Here is a 17,651-nt window from a genome sequence, read left to right as displayed (position 1 = left end):
GACAAAAAAGTATTTCTTATTGTGCCTCAGTGTGTGGTTGACTTCTAAGGACTTGGTGGAAAGGACAGTAACATTAAGAGGACAGGAACTCCGCGAGCTCAACAACACGGTGCCATATGAAGTTATCTTCTTGCCTCCCTACACCGTTTCTGTTTAGGGGAGTAACACTTGGGTTAATTCATGTGGCCTCAAAGGTAAGTATGCTCCACTTCTCAAAAATCCTTTGTTAGTTATACTTCAAATGTGATCCAAATGGTTACAGGTTCATGTTAGTAGGAGACTCAGATTAAAGAGCAAAGATTTAAGGGTTAGAGGAAATAATAGAAAGGCCTGTCCTCTTACCTGGTTGGAATTGACATGGTAGTTATGGAAACTGGCAATCTTCTTGCCCACAAATATGAGCAGAGAAGAACTCACTAAAGCTAAAGAGAAGGCTTCTAAAATAATTGTATGAAGAATGTTCAAATCTGGCAATACAGGAAACAGGAAGCTGGAATAAAATGGTGGAATTATTTCTGGAGAGCAGGAATCATTTATTGGCACCTTCCCCACTCCATCCTTATCATGTGGGGCAGGTCTGACCCTTTAAAAAAATAACATTAAGAAGGAAGAGCAAGCAGCCTGCCAACACTGAACCAGTGAACCAAGCCAAGTTACAAAGCCATCAGGAGAACTTGCTCTATTTTCTAGCTCAAGGTCCCTCGCAGGTAGCAGTGGCAACAAACAGGACAGTCAAAACCACAAAAATTGACAAAAATGGTTTATATGCACTGTTTGAAACCATACCAATGGGTAAACAATAGGCAAAAATCATACCTAAGGTGATTTAGAGCTAAAAAGCTCAATGAGTTCCCTATTATTCACACTCAAATCTTTCAAGATATACTTTTAGTCATTGTCATTTATAGAAATTATTTCTAATTGCATCCACGCTTTCTCTCCTGTAGTTTTTTGTTTCCAATGTTTTTATTGTGGTAAAATGTGCCTAACATGAAGCTTACCATCTTTTTATCCATTTTTAAGTGTACAGTTCAGTGGTATTAAATACATTGATAATGTGTATCCATCACCACCATCCACTCCATAACTTTTCATCTTGTAAAATGGAAACTCTATGCATTAATCAATAACTCTCCATTTCCCCCACTCCCAGCCCTAACAACTATCAGTTTACTTTCTGTCTTGATGATTTTGAGTACTCTAAGTGACTTGTATAAGTGGAATCATACAGTATTTGCCTTTTCATGACTGACTTATTTCATTTACCTTAATGTTCTCAAGGTTCCTCCATATCGTAGTATGTCAGAATTTCCTTACTTTTTAAGGCTGAATAATATTCTGTTGTATGTATAGACCACATTTTGCTTACCCTTTCATTTACTGATGGACACTTAACAGTTTCTTCCACATGTTAGCTATAGCAAATAATGTCGCTGTGAACATGGGTGCAAATATATCTCTTTGGGACCCTGCTTCCAATTTTGTGGGGATTTATATCGAGAAGTAGAACTGCTGAATCACATGGTAATTCTATTTTTAATTTCTTGTGGAACCACCATAATGCTTTCCACAGTGACTGTACCATTTTACATTTCCACTAACAGTGCACAAGGATTACATTTTCTCCACATCCTCCCCAACACTTTATTTTCAGTCTTTTAAAAAAAATATAGTATCCATCTTAATGGGTGTAATGTGGTATTTCATAGTTTTGATTTGCATTTCCCAAATGATTAGAGCATTCTATCATATGTTTATTGGCCATTTGTATATCTTCTTGGGTAAAATGTCTATTCAAGTCCTTTCCCCATTCAAGTCGGGTTGTTTTTTGTTGTTAGGTTTTCGAAATTCTCTATATATTCTGGATATTAATTCCTTATCAGATATATGATTTGCAAATATTCTCTCCTATTCTGTGGATTGCCTTTTTACTCTGTTGATGGTGTCTTTTGATTCACAAAGGTTTTTTAATTTTCACAAAGTCCAATTTGTCTATTTTTTCTTTTGTTGCCTGTGCCTTTGGTGTCATATCTAACAAGTCATTGCCACATCCAATGAAGCTTTTGCTCTCTGTCTTCTCCTAAGAGTTTTATGGCTTTAGGTATTACATTTAGGTCTTTGATCCATTTTGAGTTAATTTTTACATATGGTGTTAGGCAAGAGTCCAGCATCATTCTTTCATATGTGACTGTCCAGTTGCCTCATCACCATCTGTTGAAAAGATTGTCCTTTCCCCACTGAATGGTCTTGGCATCATGGTCTGACCATACAGGCAAGGGTTTATTTCTGGGCTCTCCATTCTGCTCCATTGGTCTACATGTCTATCTTTATGCCACACTGTTTTTGATTGCTGTAGCTTTGTAGTAAGTTTTGAAATTAGGGATTGTGAGTCTCCAACTTTGTTCTTGTTTTTCAGGAATGCTTCAGCTATTCTACGTTCCTTGATTTTCTATATGAATTTTAGGATTTTTTTTTATTTCTGCAAAAGACATCATTGAGATTTTGATAGGGATTGAATTGAATCTGTAGACTGTTTTGGATAGTATTGACATCTGAATAATATTAAGTCTTCCAACCATTAACACAGCATATATTTCCATTTATTTATCTCTTCTTTCATCAGTGCTGTAGTTTTCATTGTGCAAGTTTTTCACCTCTTTGATTAATGCCTAAGTATTTTATTCTTTTCAGTGCTATTGTAAATGGAATTGTTTTCATAATTTTGTTTTCAGATCGTTCACTGTTGGCATACGAAAAGCTATAGGCTTTTATGCATTGACTTTGTATCCTGCTTCTTTGCTAAATATATTTATTAGCTCAACATTTTTTGTTTATGTGTCTGTCTGTGTGTGTGTGTATGCACTATTTAGGATTTTCTATATATAAAATCATATAATCTGCAAACAGATAATTTTACTTTTTCCTTTCCAATTTAGATGATTTTCATGCCTAACTGCTCTGGCTAGAATTTCCAGTACTATGCTGAACAGATGTGGAGAAAGTGAGCATCCTTGACTTGTTTGTGATCTTAGAGAAAACTTTCTGTCTTTCACCATTGAGTGTGATGTCTACTGTAGATTTTTTTCATATATGGCTTTTATTATTTTGAGGCAATTTTCTTCTATTCCAAGTTTGTTGAGTTTTCAATCATGAAAATGTGTTGAATTTTGTCAAATGTTTTTTATGCATTGAGATGATCATGTTTTCTCTCCTTTCATTTTATTGGTAGCATATTACATTGATCTATTTTCATGTGTTCAAACATCCTTGCATTCTAAGAATAAATCCCACTTGTTCATGGCATATAATCTTTTTGATAGGCTGCTAAATTTGGTTTGCTAGTTATTTTTGAGAATTTTTGCATCAGTGTTCATCAATATTTATAAGTTATCCTTTTCTTGTAGTGTGTTTGTCTGGCTTTGGTATCAGGGTAATTCTGGCCTTAGAAAATCATTTGGGAAGTGTTTTCAGTATTTTTTGGAAAAGTTTGAGAAGGATCGGTGTTAGGTCCTTAAATGCTTTGTAAAATTCACCTATGAAGCCATCAGGTCCAGGAATTTCATTTGTCAGAAGATTTTTGATTGCTGATATTAGTTACAGATCTATTCAGGTTTTCTGTTTCTTCATTATTTAGTCTTGGTAGGTTTTCTGTTTCTAGAAATTCTTCCATTTAATCCAGGTTATAATAATGCTCTCTTACAAACATTTTTATTTCTGTAGAATTGTTAGGAATACCCTCACTTTTTTCCAATTTGATCCCCTTTTGTCTTAGTCCACCTATCTAAAGGTTTGTCAATTTTATTAATCTTTTCAACAAACTAAATTTTGATTTCATTGATTTTTCTCTGCTGTTTCTCTATTCTCTATTTCATTTATCTCTGCCCTAATCTGTATTTCATTGCTTCTGCTGGCTTTTTGTTCAGTTTGTTCTTTTTCTAGTTCCTTAAACTGTAAAGTAGATTGTTGATTTGAGGTATATCTTGTTTTTTAATATAAGTGTTTAGGGCTATAAATTTCCCCCTTAGCACTGCTTTTTCTGTGTCTCATAAGTTTTGGTATGTTGTGTTTTTGTTTTCATCCATCTCTACATATTTTATAATTTCTCTTGTGATTTCATTGATCCATTGGTTTAAGAGCATGTTAATTTCCAAAAATTTGTGAATTTTTATGTTTACTTCTGTTACTGATTTCTAACTTCATCTCACATGGTCAGAGAAGATACTTTGTGTGATATGTACTTCTTAAAATCAACTGGGACTTAATTTGTGGCCTAACATGGGGTCTTTTCTAGAAAATGTCTTACCTGTCCTTGAGCAAATGTATATGTGATATGTTGTTGTTGAGTAGAGTGTTCTGTGTATCTATTATACTATTTGGCCTGTCATGTTGGTTATGTCCTCTATTTCCTTACTTATCTTTTGCCTGGTTGTTCTATCCATTAATGAGAGTGGGGTATTAAAGTTGCCAATTATTAATGTAGAACTGTCTATTTCTCCAATTCTGTCAGTTTTATTTCATATAGTTTGATGGTCTGTGATTAGGTAAACGGATATTTATAACTGTCATATCTTCTTTTGTATTTGACCTTTTATGACATAATATCCTTCTTTGTGTCTTATAAAACTTAAAGTCTATTTTAAAACTTACAGTCTATTTTGTCTGATACTGGTATACTCACTCCTGTTCCCTTTTGGTTTCTATTTGCATGAAATATCTTCTCTTATACTTTCACTTTCAATCTATTTGTGTTTTGGGATCTAAAGTGTGTCTCTTGGAAACAGCATATAGTTGGATCATGTATTTTTGTCTATTCTGTCAATCTCTGTCCTTTGATTGAAGAGTTTAGTCTGTGTATATTTAAAGTAATTACTGATAAGGAAGAACTTATTTCTGTTATTTTACTATGTGTTTTCTATATGTCCTAAAAGTTTATTTGTCCTTCATTTCCTGTATCACTGTTTTCTTTTGTGTTTAGTTGATTTTTTAAAAATGAAATGTTTAAGTTCCTAATTTCTTTTTGTGTATATTCTACAGTTATTTTCTTTGGGGTTATCATAGGGATTACATTGACCATCCTAAAGTTATAACACCCTAATTTGAGTTTATGCCATCTTAATTTCAATAACATATAAAAACTTTGCTCCTTTACATCTCTATTCCCACTTCTTTTGGTTATTGATGTTACAGAATTACATCATTATACATTGTAAACCCCAAAACAAAGTAATCATTTAAAAAATACATTCCTCTCTTAAATTATGTAGAAAACAAAATGTGGAGTTACAAACAATGTTACATTGTTACAATGGAGGACTGGCACGTCTCCATTTCAAAATGTACTACAAAATTATAGTAATTAAGACTTGCATAAAGATAAACATACAGATCAATGGAATAGATTTGGAAGTTCAAAAATGAACCTAATCATTTATGTTCAATTGATTTTCAACCAGGGTACCAAGTTGATTCAATCAAGAAAAGCAGTTTCCTCAACATCATTAGCCATTAGGGAAATGAAATTCATGATAACCAAAAGTTGGAAATAAATGAAAGATCCATTAACTAATGAACAAATGAACAAAATGTGGTATAGATCCATATAATGGAATATTATTCAGCCATAAATAGGAATTATTCATGGTACAACATGGATAAATCTTGAAAACGTAAGCTAAGTGAAAGAAGCCAGAGTCAAAAGATTATATTGTTTGAGTCAATTTATATGAAATATCCAGAATAGGCAAATCCCTAGAGACTGAAAGTAGATTAGTAGTAGGCAAGGGCTGTGTAAAGGAGCTATTGGGAGTCTTAATGTGCACAAGACTTCTTTTTGAGGTGATAAAATATTTTAAAACTAGAAAGCAGTGATGGTTGCACTGTAGAATTGTTAGTAATGCCCTCACTTTTTTCCAATTTGATCCCCTTTTGTCTTAGTCCACCTATCTAAAGGTTTGTCAATTTTGTTAATCTTTTCAACAAACTAAATTTTGATTTCATTGATTTTTCTCTGCTTTAAGTATATACTAAAATCCACTGAATTGTACACTTTAAAATGGTGGATTTTTATGGTATGTGATTTATGTATTAGTAAATCTGTTTTTAACACAAGATAATAAAGAGAATATTATAAATAACTTTATGCCAATATATCTGACAACTTAGATCAAATGGAAAAAGTCCTTGAATCACCCAAACTAACAAAGTAGTCTCAAGAAGAAATAGACAACCTGAATCACAGGTAATTGTATAATTTAATAATAGTTTTAACTTAATAAATAGTCTATTAAAAAATTGAATTTGTAGTTTTCCCACAGTGAAAACTCCAAGCCTAAATATCATCATTGATGAATTCTAACAAATATTTACGAACAAAAAAAATTCTAGTTCTCTAGAAACTCTTTCAGAAATTAAAGATGAGAGAATAGACATAGGTATTCGAGAAAAGAAAAATCTCAGACTAATATCCTTCATTAACATAAATGCAAAAATTCATAACATCATTCTAGCAAATCAATATATAATATGATAATACATCATGACCAACTGAGATTTTATCCCAGGATGCAATATTAGTTTAACATTCAAAGATTAATCATGATATTAACAGACAAAAAAAGGAGAAGAAATCTTCATGATTTTGGAGACAGTGTTGATTTTCCACAGATTTATAGTTGAATAATCCTTTAAACTGAACTTGGAAGTGCAAATATACTTTAGTTCCTTATCTCTAGGTCTACTTTGTAAGTTAAAAAAACACGAATGTTTTAGATATGGTTTGCTATTTGAAATGTTTTTTTCTTGTGATTATGCTTATCATTTCATCAGGATACAGATAACTCAATAACCAAAATACTTCAGAAATTTTGTGTCAAATCCAAATTCAGAAAAATGAACAATGTATTAAATACACTTTGGAAAATTATTTTAAAATAACTTGTGTGATGTATTTTTTATCCCTTATCTCACTAGATTTTCTTATTAGTTTATGAATTTTCAGTTTCATTTTCCTTAAAGTAGGAAGCATCACTTTTGGCATCTCTAAGTGCTATATCCTTCTATTTTCCCAGTTTCTCACCATTATTATGTGAATGAATCTAAATTTCTATTTTTGAATATGTTTTCCTTTACCATCCAACTTTGTCTATTTTAATTCCCTATTTAATATCATATTTATAACTTCCAAGCACCTTGGTGTTTTCCAAGGTAATAAGCTAGATAGGAATACAGCTGGATGTTCAAAGGTAGATAGTTTTCTTTTGTTAAATTTCCCCTTTTTGTCCTTTTAAAAGGTAGGTAAGAATGTGGCTGTCTCAAACAGTATACAACAAATGAAATGTATTGCCCAAAACTATGTTAGTAAACGTTAAATATTTAGTATGATAACAACACAAACTACTGCTTTTCTTTCCTGTTGTTCTCTGTAACATTCGGTGCTTTGTTAGCAGTTTAGGTTAAAGGGAGATTTGGACATGGAAGGAATAAACTTAAGTTGTTCAATTTTCCCAGTCCCTAGCAACCTTGTATAAATACATAATAAAAAGGAAGTTCAAAACAATACCTAAAATCAGATTCTTGAGATGCTCACATGTCTATCTATACCCTTGAATCTTATGATAAAATATAAGCAAAAGTTTGCTGTGGTTTTGAAGTCATTAATAACAGAAGCATATTGAGTTAAGTATAATGGAGTGGTTATAATCACAGATTTTAGAATTAAATAGAAATGGGTTCAAAGAGTAGCTCTGCCAGTGATTAGCTGTGTGATATTGGATAAGTAATTTAAACTTGGTAAGCACTAATTTCATCATCCATAAAAAGAAAATAATGTCTACCTGTGAGGAACAAATGAAACGAGGTAATTATGTAAAGCATCAATCTCACTGTTATTCTTGCTATTTTTTTCTGAGGGCAGAGACCAAGTCTTATTTACTGTTTCCTAGTACAAAGGTAGTGTGCTAGGGTTTTATTTAATCCAACATAATTTCAAATGGATTTAACCATCTTCAGATTTTACTAAGACTGGTAGGATATGAGACTGATTCAATCTGGCTGCATCAAAGTAGGCTATGTTTTGTTATTTGCGGGTTAACCAGTATCACTGACCAGTATACCCTATTGAACAACAGCATCAGGAAATGAACAAGCTCTTCAAAAGCCTGCCTGTGAGTCAAGAAACTGTAGAATATTGCCTTTCTTAGCTAAAGTGATTCATCTCATCAAGGTTAAAGAAATTAATTATAATTTCCTAACAGAAACAAGACTGATGCCCCTTAGTCACTGGTAGGAATTATAATGTAAATTAATCACGAATTCTTAAGAACTCCATGTATCAGTCAATGAAGATAGGTTTCTACTCAGAGTAATGAAATAATGTTGCTCAGGGACACTGATTCAGTCTAAGTGGGTGAAGGCAGAAGGAACACTCATTTCCTGAGCAGTGAGCCTCTGGAGAAAGGTTAGGAAAACAGAGGCAACTCTGTCCCATCCTTGAGAATTAATCAGATAGGTAGGGAGGTTGAGAAAGCCCCTAATATACTATGAAAAAATGCATAAATCTCTCTGGTGTTCAGTGCATCCCAGAGTTTACTTGGGCAAGGGGACTGGCTCAATTTAGGGGAAAGAGTCAGAGGCCGACCAGAGAAGAAGCAAGGGGTTGCCTTAGCCCTTCTTTGTCCTGACCTTCTGTGTTCTAAAATGAATTTGAGTCCATGACCCAAATTTGGCTGTGGCCAGACACTGCCAGTAGAGAATGTCAATCAGGCTGTGTGGATAGAGGCTAAGAGAATGCAACAGAAAGGGAAGAGTAGTCTTAAGTGGAGTTACTGACCTATAAGGGATCATATCAATGAGCGTCCTGCTGTTTTCTGTGGCTATGTTTATCTTGTTTGCAAATGCAGTGAAGCCAAGAATCTGTAGGGGTTAAACAAAAAAAAGTCATACGATCATTAAATATTATGTATTGTTTCCAGGAGCAGAGGTGCTCACAAGCTCTGGCAAGACAGGGAAAGAAACACGTGACAGTCCCTCTGCATGAAAGTGGGGAGAGAGGCAGGGACAGCTGAGTGGGGCAAGAAAGGCAGAAGTCCTCCTTCCCTGACTCTTTTTGGTTCTTTAAGGTCTTTTTAGCATTGTAGCAGGATGAAAGCAACTTCTGCCTTGGTCTCTGATATAATAGGAACTAATGGATGCCCTAGACTTCTCTTTCCTTACCAACTTTTAACATCTAGACCAAATATAAACATGTTTTCAGGTAATAGCTCCATAGAGGCCTCAGTTTTAAAAGTTTTTACATCTAGGTAGACGGTACTAATATAAATAAACCTTTTTGGGGATGGTTGAGGTATAACGACAATCATAGTACTGACTCACCCTTAATAATATGGAGCAGCATTTGATAGCTAACAACAAAAAACGTCTTTACCAAAGCAATTACTTGCTTTTTTTTTCTTTCCCCTTTCACTTGCTTCTAAAATGGCAAGTCTCCCTTCCATTTCAACCAGAGGGAAAATAGATAACCTAGCAGCTGTTACACCTTAGAAAGACCTCAAACCAAAGCAAATTCAACCAGAGATGAAAGAACTTAATGCTCTTTACCCTACCCCCCTGCCCACACAGGAGTCTTTTCTCAGCATGTGCTCTGAGAATTCAGTCAGACTCTGTGCAGGCTGGCAGTCGGTTTACCTATGGTGCTGCCAGGTGAAGGCCTACAGATCAGAATGGAAGGAAGAATCTGGATCACAGCTTGATCTTTGTATAGTTAAGGGACAAGAAGTGTGGCAAGTGGCCAAGTAACTCTTTTTTTTCCAAGAATACTTGCTCATAAAGGAGCATAGAGGAAATAATAAAAATTAAAAAGCAGAAATAAATCACCCAAAGATAATTACTCTTGACATTTTTCTGGTGTTTGCTATATAACTTAAATATATGAATACATACATTTATTTAATTAGGAACATGTAGCATGTATAATTTCTTATTGTTATGGGGCTCTTGGATTATTTCAAGAATCAGTATATTCTACCTACACCCTAGAAATGCCCTTGAAATTTTCCCTTAATATTTGAGATGACCGAATCTAGTAACCACAAGGTTGCTCACATTATTGTACATTAATGATACCAAAATTTAAGAAAGATATTAAAAAAATATTTGAGATGACTATCTTAAGGACAGATTGGTGGGTGTGTGCAGTTTCCTGCAGCATATTTAAACAGTAGTTTCTTGGTGGGTGTTGTGAGAAGCTTTTTATACCCTAGACCATAGCTTCTCACCCTCCTTCTCCCATTTTGCCAGGGGAAACATGGAGGTCTTTTTCCAGTTCTAAGCTACATCTCTAATCCCTGCTATGCGGTACAAAGTGGCAAGCACTTAAGGTGACATGTGTATAAGAAAGGTGTTGAGGGTTTCAATAACCTTTGAGCATATATTAGGTCACACAAAAAGTTTAATGCCTGAACTGCAAGAATTCTAACTCTCCATCTACACCTACTTTTATTGCTAGACATCAGTTTCCTCCCCCACTGCACTCATGGTGCATCGTAATTATTTTATAGCATTCCCCAAAGGAATCTTAACTGTGGCTCACAAACCAATTTGTCAGCCAAAGTCAATCCACAGCATCCTCTATAGTCCCCTCCTTTCCTAGTAGCTCCAGTTCATGTTCCTGACCTTTGAGGTTTTTTGAAGGGACATCACTATGATCCCTGCCCCCGATGCCTCTTAAGAGGGATGATTTGTGACAACATGGTTGGACCCTGAGAGCATTATGCTCAGCGAAATTAGCTACATAGAGGAAGAAAAACACTGCATGTATCACTTATATGTGGAATCTGAAACAAAGCAAAACAAAACAAAAAACAGTCACATTTAAAGAAACAGAGTTGAAAAGTGGTCGTCCAGGGCTCAGGGGAGGGAGGAAGAGGAGAGGTTGGTACGAGGTACAAACTTTCAGCTATAAGATGAATAAGTCTGAGAAGCTAATGTAAAACATGGTGACTGTAGTTGGTAAATTGTATTGTATAGTTGAAATTTGCTTAGAGAGTAGAACTTAAATGTTCTCATTCCCTCCACCCCCCCAAAAAGTGAGGTGATCGATGTTTTCTTTTAATTAACTAGGTGGGGGAATCCTTTCACAATGCGTGTGTATGCCGAAGGACCATGGTGTACACTTTGAATATTTTACACATTTCTATGTTAATTATACCCAGTGAAGCTGAAATTGGGGAGAGAGAGCGCGGGCGCTCGAGAGCATGCGCTGGGCGAGCTGATGTCTGTGGCACAGATGCCATCTGCTGGTGATTCCAAGCCTCAGCTTCCTGACGTGCCAGAGCTAGGCTGGCTGGGGTCCATGAGAAGTTGCTCCAGACTCCACTCTGAACCCCAAATGCAGGTTGTGCCCTGGGCTTTAGGGCACTATCATTTGTGCACAGTGTTTTATAAAAAGTCTTTTATAAAAGCAGCCTTTCAGCTTTTGGCCTTTATGAATTAAGAGCTTTTCAACTACTTCAAGGAAGAAAGAATTTACACCTCTTAAAGAACTAGAAAACTCTTGTGAGACAGAGCTTGATCTCAATTTCCAAAGCTGTTCCCATACTCTGTCAGTCATGAACAGCATAGACCTGGATTAGTTAGTCTAGGATAGGGTATACTGGGGCAACATACAAACCATGAGATCTTACCATCTTAAAACCTAGGAGTTATTTTTTTGCCTATACAAAGTCTACTGTGGGTCAGTGTTTCTCCATGTCAGCTTTTTTTGCGAACACTGCCTCAGGGAGCCAGGCTAATTCCGCTGGGGACACTATTATCTCAATATACAGACCTATGATTACCACAGCAAGAGAAGAAAGATCATTAGGACTCAAACCTATTCTATGCCTTGGCCCCAAAATCACAGGGTCCTGTGTAACTACCAGGACAACTTCAAGTGTATCTAACACAGAATGCTTCTTAAGAGGCAAAGGAATCTCATGGACACCCAAGGATACAGTGGTCCTACTAAGAGAAATGCTGACTTAAAATACCTGAGTTTCATTTACAGAAATGACTTGGGAAAATGTTCATTATAACGGCAAAGGATAAGTTTGATCAGATTTTTACAAAGAAACAAATATTATCACTAAACAGTGATGAGCCTCAGCTCTGCCACTTATTAGTGACATGGATCAGGTAATTCACTTAAAATCTCATCTCCCACAATTTTTCTACTGTAGCACAGTGAGAATGAAAGCAGGGCGATCAGCAGTATGATTGCAACTATATTAAAATAGGAACAAAACCTCTACGTGGAAGAAGAAAGAAATTCACCAACACTGAGCATAAGCCCGCCATACGTTTGTCTCAAAGAAGAAAGGAGTGCCTAGCAGAAGATCCAAAGATCCACTGTAGTTGACTTTGGGTGGTGCAGCCATAGGAATTTCCTTTCTCCCTTTTCTTTCTTCATGTTTTTCAGAACTGCTAGCATGAGGCTATATTACTTTTGTAACAGAAAAAAAAAAATCCCTGTTTTAAAGATAGTATGAAAAAGAGGAAATAGATAAGAGTACTCTCCAAATAAACACGTTTTACAGATCTAAGCTAGTATTTAAAACTAAATGTATTCAGTTTTGTCACAATTCAACATGTTTTTAAAAAATTAGTGTTTTTACAGCCTCCTATGAACCTTTCCCTTCCTAGGTTACTTGCTTTTTGTTTAATTTTTTTTAAGTAGGTATTTTAAATTATCTGAACCATAAACTGGAGGCATCAAAACACCTACCAGAAAGACTTCCATGGGAAACTCGATGGGGTACCGATTGAAGGAAATTCTGATATATTTGTTGATTCTCAGAGCAAAAACAGCAGTTAGAAATAGTAGGATGCTGGTGGAATTAGCTTTTGGAAGAGCTACACAGTAGTTAACTATATTCTGAAAGAAAACAAAATTACAGAGGCTAAGAAAGGGATATAGTAATTGCCTTGATCTAGGAAATGACACTCTTCCTAGATAAGTTGAAAAAGCCACCCCTGGGCAGTTTTGCTGGGCACCAAGGTCTTTATGAGCATTACTGCTACAGTGAGAGCAAGTGGGTGGGTATGTGTTCTTTTTAAGTTGAAAAAATGATATTAAAAGACAGTAATGTCCAGTAAGTAGAGAATAGATTTTATGTGTTTCAGTGTAATGAAAAGGACCCAGGAGTTCTGTTCATTAGCCTATTCTTCATTAACTTCCCGGACCAGATATGTTCCTTACTTGTCTCCTGCGCCATTCTTGCATTTAGGGATTACTTAGCATTTGGTATTCTTTAGATGTTTTAGGATACATGTTTGTTACGAGGCATGTAACGGGAAGAATTATGATAGATACAGTTTCTTAAAGATCAAATTTTAATGTAAATCATCTTAGTTTAGAAGGCTGGATGAAATGGTTAATGAAACTGAGAACATGGTCCAACTGGCATCTGCAACTAATCAAAGAGTGTAAATCTAGATAAGATGAAATTATTTCTAGGATCTTCTTAACACCGCTGCCTATGTAGGAGTCTCTTCGCTTGGGGTCCACTTCTTTTTGGAGGCAAGGGGAGGGCCATTTGTCCCTTCCTTCAATCACTCAGGGTGAGGGTAGAAATTACTCACATAGAAGAAGGAGATGGGACCAGCGTGGAAACTAATCATAATGCCGAAGATGCAGGTCAGCTGGGACAGCACAATGTGCAGCACCGTGGCCGCCAGGTAAGCGCTGATGGCAGCCTCCGGGAGGTAAGTGGCAATGAAGCCGAAACCCAGCATGCCCATTGATAGCTGCAGGGGGTTCAGATGGAAAAGAAAACCGAATGAGGCAGAATGTCATCAGACCAGCACTGGCGCCAATTAGGTGCTCCTGGGGGGAGGTTCCCAACAAAAAAGTAAGCTGAGGCCCCTTCGATGAACTCCTCTGTCTCCCTTTCCCTAATCAGCTGAAACTGGTAAGGTGGATACTTGGTGGTGCCTCAGCGGCTGCCGACAAACACCAGACCACACTCGTTTCTTTCATCAGAGCATGTGAACTTAGGTTCTTGCCCTAGAATCTGCTGGCCTGGTTGACATGGGGTGGACAGTGACAAAATGATCGGAAAAAGCCATTTTGAAAACCCTTCATTAGAAGCTTTGATAGTCCTTTTCTGGAGATGTTAACATCCTCTGAGGAATGCAGCTTTTTACAAAGGAAAAGATGATTTTAAAAACCTGGATTCCAGCTCAAACTTCTTGGTCTTTGAGTCTTATCCTTACCAAGAATGATTAAACTGAATTAATGTTTTCAGGATTATATATATACACACATATATATATGGAGTATATATCTATAAATAGATGTAAAACTATTTTACATGTATAAGTATATATATTATGTAATATATTTTAAATGTTATATAACAAATGAATAAATATATAAATATATATACACAAGGATTTAAAGAAATGGACACCAAACTATAAACATAAGTTACCTTTGTGGAACAGATTAAAGATTGGCAGCAATACTGTATAATTTATACCTTTTCTATTATTCGAGATTTTTGCATTATTCAGGTCCACCTTTTATAATAATAAACACAATTAGAAAATTGACGGAGAGAGGGTGAGCCCCAAACCCCTTTAAGATGGTAGGTTAAGAAAACTGGCACAGCTTGTTTTCTGAGGAAGATGAGAAAAGAAACACAAAGCTCTGAAAGCCTTCTATTGTCACCACTTCATCTTCTGATTTACCAGATGCTCTCAGAAAACAAACAAACTTGGAAGAAAAAAATCTTTCAGCTTTAAAATTTTTTTGTTTCAAAGCTTTCTGTTAGCCTGGCACTGTGTCTCCCTTAATCTCCTGCCTTACTGCCCAGCACAGTCACCTACTCAAGTCAGGCCGGTTTGCTTCCTGTCTTTTGGGTGATTGGCTGATTTCCACTTCTGAACTTAAGTATGAACCCCTCTTTTGTGATCTCTACAAATCCATGTCCATCATCTCATTCAAGAGCTCAAGAAAACTCCCCTTCTTCAGGAGGTGTGGTGATAAGAGCGTGATTCCTGGGGATGGAGAATGTGGCCTCAATCCTGGCTCTGCTGCTCACTGGCTGTGTGAGTTTGGATAAGTTAACTAAACTTCCTGAGCCTTGTTTCTTCATCCATAAAATGTGACTAGTACTCAACACAGTGTTTTGTATGGATTATATTACATAACACATGGAAAACACTTTCGAAAAAATCTCAAATCTGAAATTAGTAACAGATGCAAATATATATTGCTCATTCTTCAAGCCATCCCTTCCTTCTACCTTGAAATGGCAAATATCTATAATTAACTGCAGAACTCTTTCTTGTCCAGTTGTGAGGTGGCATCAGAGTTAACATAATTTTCTAGGCAGCCACTGTCAACCAATCAGAGTTGGCCTGTGACATGAAAGTTATCTGCCATTCTTACAGAAAGCAAGAACTAAATGTTCAATGAATGAAAGAACGGCTCAATAAATGGTAGTTTCCTTCACAGACAACTTCAACCCAATGAAAAGTACATTCCTTTATATTCTTTTGACCCTGAACTCCTCACTTCTATTAATATGAATTTGCACTTTAAGATTCTCTAGAGCACAGATTCTGGAGGTAGACAACCCTGAGCCTGACTCCCAGTTTGGGATCTTGGGGCTCTGTGACTTTGGGCAATTCACTTGATCTTTTTATATCTTTGTTTCCTTAAAATAAGGAACATGGTAATAACTACCCTCATACTGGAGATTGCTGTGAGGATCAAATGAGGTAATACAAGTGCTTTGAACAGTCACTAGCACATAGCAATAAATGTTAGCTATTAACTAGTTAAGATTTCTTTTTTTTAATTTAATTTTTTATTTTAGATTATTGTGGATTAATATGCAATTCTAAGAAACAATACCCAGAGATCTGTTACTTCTTTACCCAGTTGTTCCCCATTGTAACATCTTGCAAATAGTACAATAACACATTTAGGATACTGACATCCATACAGCCACAATACAAAATAATCCCATCACCACAAGATCCCTCCTGCTGTCGTTTCATAGCACCTTCACTTGCCTCTCACCTCCCATCACCACCCCCAACCCCTTCCCCCTACCTGCATCCCTACCCTTAACCCATGGCAACAACTAATCTCTTCTCCATTTCTGTAACTTTGACGCTTCAAGAATTTTGCACAAATGGAATCATCAGCATGTAAACTTTCCTGTTCAATTTCATTCATTTTTTCTCTTCATTATTTCCTTATACTTTTTTGGGGTGGGATTTAATTTGCTCTTGTTTTTCTAGCTCTTGAGGAGGGAACTTATATGACTGAGACTTTTTGTTTCTTCTACTATATATTTCAGTGCTATAAATTTCCCTCTCAGCACCACTTTAACTGTGTCCCACAAACTGGTATGTTTTATTTTCATTTACTCCAATGTATTTTTTTTAATTTCCTTTTTGACCTATAGATTATTTATAATTATATTGTTTAGTATCCAAATATCAGGAGATGTTAACTGTTATCACATTACTAAGTTTTACTCCACTGCGGTCAGCGAATACATTGATTTCTTCTTCAGAGGTTCGGAGAGTCAGATCCTACCTGAATAATTCCTGTCAGGAAAGTTGTGGATGCCACCACGCTCAAGGATTTGTTATAGGCCTCAGAGAAGAAGGGGCTAGAAAAATCATCCTTGGTGAACGTTCCCAGTACCAGGCGGCCACCGTTGAATGGGTGCAACCTCAGGACATTGATCATCAGAGCACTCACAAGGAAGAAGGAGCCTGTGAAAGAGGATGTTTAGGCAGAAGGTGAGGTTTTAACTCCAGGTGAACTAACAGATATTGACAAAAGCAAGGTAGAGTCTGACATTATTTTGTCCCTGATCTGAAGAACTTTTCTTATTTGAACATGGTCACTGAGACGTAAGAAAGAGTAGGGAAAGGACTCTGGCTCTACATACTGTGAACTCCTCATAGACTTTAGATCTTGGTGGTCCAGATATTAACCCCTTTGTATAATGAGAACGTGGACTGGGATTCAAAGAGAAATTGACTGGAAATGTGGATCAGTAGGGTTCAGCTGCTGTGCCTGCTCTTAGAGATGGTGAAAAGGAGATGGTGGTGGAAGGACTGAGAAAACAAAGCTAATAAATAATAATAAGGAAAATAATAGCTAAGACTTATAAAGGATGTACTAGGTGCAAAATGATACTGAGTTAAATCTGTTTCAAATAGATTCATTTAGTCCTTCCTCATTTCAACATACTCACATACAGAAGCAAAGGCAAATCTTACCATTAAATTACTTAACAGAAACAAACCTCTAATAGTCCTTATTATCAGTTTTTGGAAATGATTGTGATGTGGCCTGGGAACTTGGAAATATGGGGACAAAATTGATCTCTCAATATTGAAACATAAAATCAACACATAATAGTAAAGATATGTGATAACTGTCATTAAAAAGGCGGAGTAGCACTCCATATCTAGAAGAATGGGACAGTAACTGGACTAAATACAAACATACATCTGGAGAAAGAGTGTGTCAGACAAAATGGTCAATGTTGATTATATGGTCAGTTGTTCAGTAGGGAAGCCCAGAAGGCACCTCACTGAGTGAATGTTGGCAGTCCTTTCCAAGACCGAGGGCATCTTGTGGTTTG

At 36.0% G+C, this 17,651-nt stretch overlaps 1 protein-coding gene across 4 annotated transcripts in view; it reads right to left on the bottom strand.

Moving 5' to 3' along the window:
• SLC26A8 (solute carrier family 26 member 8) overlaps positions 1-17,651 on the bottom strand; it is a 67,257-nt gene that overhangs the window by 26,409 nt on the left and 23,197 nt on the right. For 3 of the 4 annotated variants that reach the window (XR_012126020.1, XM_073224118.1, XM_073224119.1), the window contains 5 exons: positions 16,589-16,770; positions 13,615-13,779; positions 12,758-12,907; positions 8,828-8,910; positions 343-490 (listed from right to left, as the gene is read on the bottom strand). Coding sequence is in view for 3 of the 4 variants with exons in the window: in XM_073224118.1 (XP_073080219.1) it covers positions 343-490; positions 8,828-8,910; positions 12,758-12,907; positions 13,615-13,779; positions 16,589-16,770 (728 nt within the window). In the remaining variant the exon portion in view is untranslated. The remainder of the gene's footprint in view (positions 1-342; positions 491-8,827; positions 8,911-12,757; positions 12,908-13,614; positions 13,780-16,588; positions 16,771-17,651) is intronic. The other variant, XM_073224120.1, reaches the window with a different exon arrangement.

The sequence above is a fragment of the Manis javanica genome, chromosome 16, assembly GCF_040802235.1.
Source record: "Manis javanica isolate MJ-LG chromosome 16, MJ_LKY, whole genome shotgun sequence".
NCBI classification, from domain to species: Eukaryota; Metazoa; Chordata; class Mammalia; order Pholidota; family Manidae; genus Manis; species Manis javanica.
This window is presented reverse-complemented; position numbering and strand designations above follow the sequence as displayed.